Source organism: Vigna radiata, chromosome 3 (assembly GCF_000741045.1).
Source record: "Vigna radiata var. radiata cultivar VC1973A chromosome 3, Vradiata_ver6, whole genome shotgun sequence".
Classification (NCBI taxonomy): Eukaryota; Viridiplantae; Streptophyta; class Magnoliopsida; order Fabales; family Fabaceae; genus Vigna; species Vigna radiata.
This window is the reverse complement of record NC_028353.1, coordinates 11,544,034-11,546,903: the sequence shown is the minus strand read 5'-3', so window position 1 is coordinate 11,546,903 and position 2,870 is coordinate 11,544,034. Positions and strand designations below refer to the sequence as shown.

Below are 2,870 nucleotides of genomic sequence, written 5' to 3'. Positions count from 1 at the left end.
ATGATTTGGTATGCTTGTCAAAGAGTTAACACTTATTGGTAAGCTACGTGTGAGAGTTACAATTACTAGTGGTTGTACTATTGATATAATATGTTTTCTTTTCACATATGTGTGTGAGACAACATGTTTCATGTGGATTTGTATGATGTGTTGTTTATGATTTTTATTGAAAAGTTATACATACATACATATGTATGCATATGTAATGTATGTATGTATTGAAATGTCATGGGTTTTAAACAATGAATTAGTTTATTTTCAAAAATGAGGTTTATGTTTGTTTTATATTAGCTAACATTTCATTTTAGTGGTTTGTAATTTCTACCTACGATGATCATATTTTTATACAAGAAAGAATGATAATAAAATCTAGAAGAAGATGCATAATACTAGAAAAATAGTCATATCTAGAGATGTTTGGAGTTATAGTTTTTCTTTTCAATAAAGTTGGTTCAAAAAAATATATTTTTGTTGAGATTTTTATAATAAAATAGGAATAGAGTTTTATTTTCAATTAAGTAATTTGTGTTAATTAAAGATTTTAGAAAAAAAGTTTTTTTTTTTTTTATATAAGTCTTATTAGAATATTTTTACCTTCGAGGATGGTCTATGAATCCTTAGTTCCCATTTAATCTTTCTGAATATTTTTCAGTTAACTAATAACTATAGGATTCTAGATAGTCTTAATTTCAAAAGTGTTCGCTTAAACCTCTCTTTTTCTTTATTGTATATAGTATGAACACCAATACCCAAAAGTCGTCATTATTATTTATTTTGTCCGTCTCTACCTTATTGGTTGTGCTCTCAATCCTTACGCATAATAATTCATAGTCAAAAGATTGAAATTACATTACTTAATTGTTGTACAATTGGCACAACATTTTCTTATTTATATTTTATACGTTACACCAAACTTTGAGATTCCAAGATCGGCATAAACGCGGAAAAGTAGGACTTTACATATAAATTAATAATAGATAGAGTCATTCTTAAGATATACAAATATTCCACTACTTGTTTTATTTTTTGAAAAAAGTTACAAATATTTATTTTTTTTATAACTATTTTATCTTTATAACTATTTTATCTTTATAATAATGTATGTTAAATAAACGTAAAAGTGTATACCACTACTATATATTATATATAAATTAACTGGAATGATGTAGAAATAGTCCACGATAGGCAAACAAATTAAGAACACCAATGGAACTAGATCAAATTTATTTCACCCTACAAAAATACAATGACGACGAATAATGAAATCAGCCTATACGTATATCCGACACTGAAGTGTGTGAAATCAAACACGTACGGAAATCGAAAGCATCCGGCATAATGAAATGAACTATAACACAAATAATGCAGAAGAAAAGCTTAGAAGAACAATGAGTTGACTACAAGGGTTGTGAGAAGAAGAGAGAAAGTTGCGACTATGGAGGTGGCTGAGCCCGGTGATGGTGGTGGAGTTGAACCTGGCTCGGTGGGGTTTGATTGAGGTGGTGGTGCTGCTTCGCCGGAAGGTGGGGTTGGAGTGGTTCCAGAAGCAGGTGGTGATGAGGGTGAAGATGAAGAGGCTGTGACGTTGACGCTCAGTTTTTGGCCACTGCTGCAATGGCCTTGGACGGTGCATGCAAAATAGAACTCCCCAGTACGATTGAGGGTGATTTTAGCTGGTGAATTGCTCAACACTTCCGTATTTTGATCCACGCTGCAACTATCAAAGCTTGCCTTGTCGTTAAGTTCTGCCACGGTGTGGCTTGAGCTGAATCTGAACTCTGCAATAACCAAACATCATAATTAAACAAAGATTACTCTAATCCATGTCTCTCCAATGTGAGACTAGAATTAATGGATGATTCAACAGCGGATCGATATTAAGTACAGTATAATGTCACATAAATCTGGTTAGGATATATTTAAAACATCAATCCTGATATTTTGACAACTTTTTTATAACATCACACATGTCATCATTTTATTGATCTATTTGAATTTATATTTAAAAAAATATTTGAAACGGGTCAATCACAAGCTGACGTGTATTTATTGTCAAAACATTATTAAAAAAGTATTGTTAAAAAAACTTTTTTCTTTAAATGGTAAAATAAAGTTTACACCGTGTATATATTATAAATTGGTGACTTCGATCAACCTAAAACCTTAAAAACAATGAACAATGAGTAGGTAGTTCTTATTATGATGATAGTTCTGTTATCAAAAAAATTGTCAGAAAATATTATCAAAATATCATCATCTATATTATAAATTGGCATTATCTCTAGTCGATGTACGAGATTTCTAATTGATGATAGTTTTACTCACCTAGGACGTCGCCTTCTCTGAATGTGATAGTGGAAGCCCAGTCGGAATAGAAAGAAGCGCCACCGGTGGGAGCACTTATCCAACCGGTGCTGTCACCTACTGTGTATTCTGCAGCTTCTGTGCCTCTTAGAATCGTTGCAGAAACTGCAATTGCTACAAGAATGACCATGTTAAGTAACTGAGCCATGTTTTGTGTTTATCAGATCGCCCCTGATTGATTGATGAATCTGTTGGTGTTTCTGAGAATTAAGAATGGCTTGAAAGTGGGTTGTATCTGCGTTTGAATATATAGAAGATAGAACCGAATTATTAATGGAACAGTTTGCTGGGTTTTGATTTTTTTAATAATGTAACAACTTGTTGGGTAACATACCAGATCAAGTCAATGCAAAGACATGGTCCCGAGCTTCAAAAATATAGTATAAATTTGTCTCTATTGTTTTTTACTCTCTCTCTCCACCCACCGCAACATAAACAATTCTCCCAATTTTATCAATTCTTACCGGCTTGGTTTTTAATTATCTGAAAAAAAAATCAAGTTAATT

The 2,870-nt window shown here is 32.0% G+C and overlaps 1 protein-coding gene across 1 annotated transcript; it reads right to left on the bottom strand.

Moving 5' to 3' along the window:
• Positions 1–1,194: 1,194 nt before the first annotated feature.
• Positions 1,195–2,591, bottom strand: LOC106757420 (cucumber peeling cupredoxin). The gene is made up of 2 exons (XM_014640089.2): positions 2,326–2,591; positions 1,195–1,778 (listed from the first exon to the last, which is right to left on the bottom strand). Exons 1-2 carry the CDS (start codon positions 2,510–2,512, stop codon positions 1,378–1,380), a joined length of 588 nt encoding a protein of 195 aa, XP_014495575.1. The 5' UTR covers positions 2,513–2,591; the 3' UTR covers positions 1,195–1,377.
• Positions 2,592–2,870: the final 279 nt, after the last annotated feature.

What these genes read in the sequence shown, in the direction of transcription:
- LOC106757420 (XM_014640089.2), bottom strand. Translation starts at nt 2,512, where the DNA reads ATGGCTCAGTTACTTAACATGGTCATTCTTGTAGCAATTGCAGTTTCT. An exon ending in CAGAGAAGGCGACGTCCTAG is followed by an intron (nt 1,779 to 2,325) that starts GTGAGTAAAACT and finishes TGGTTATTGCAG; the next exon opens with AGTTCAGATTCAGCTCAAGC.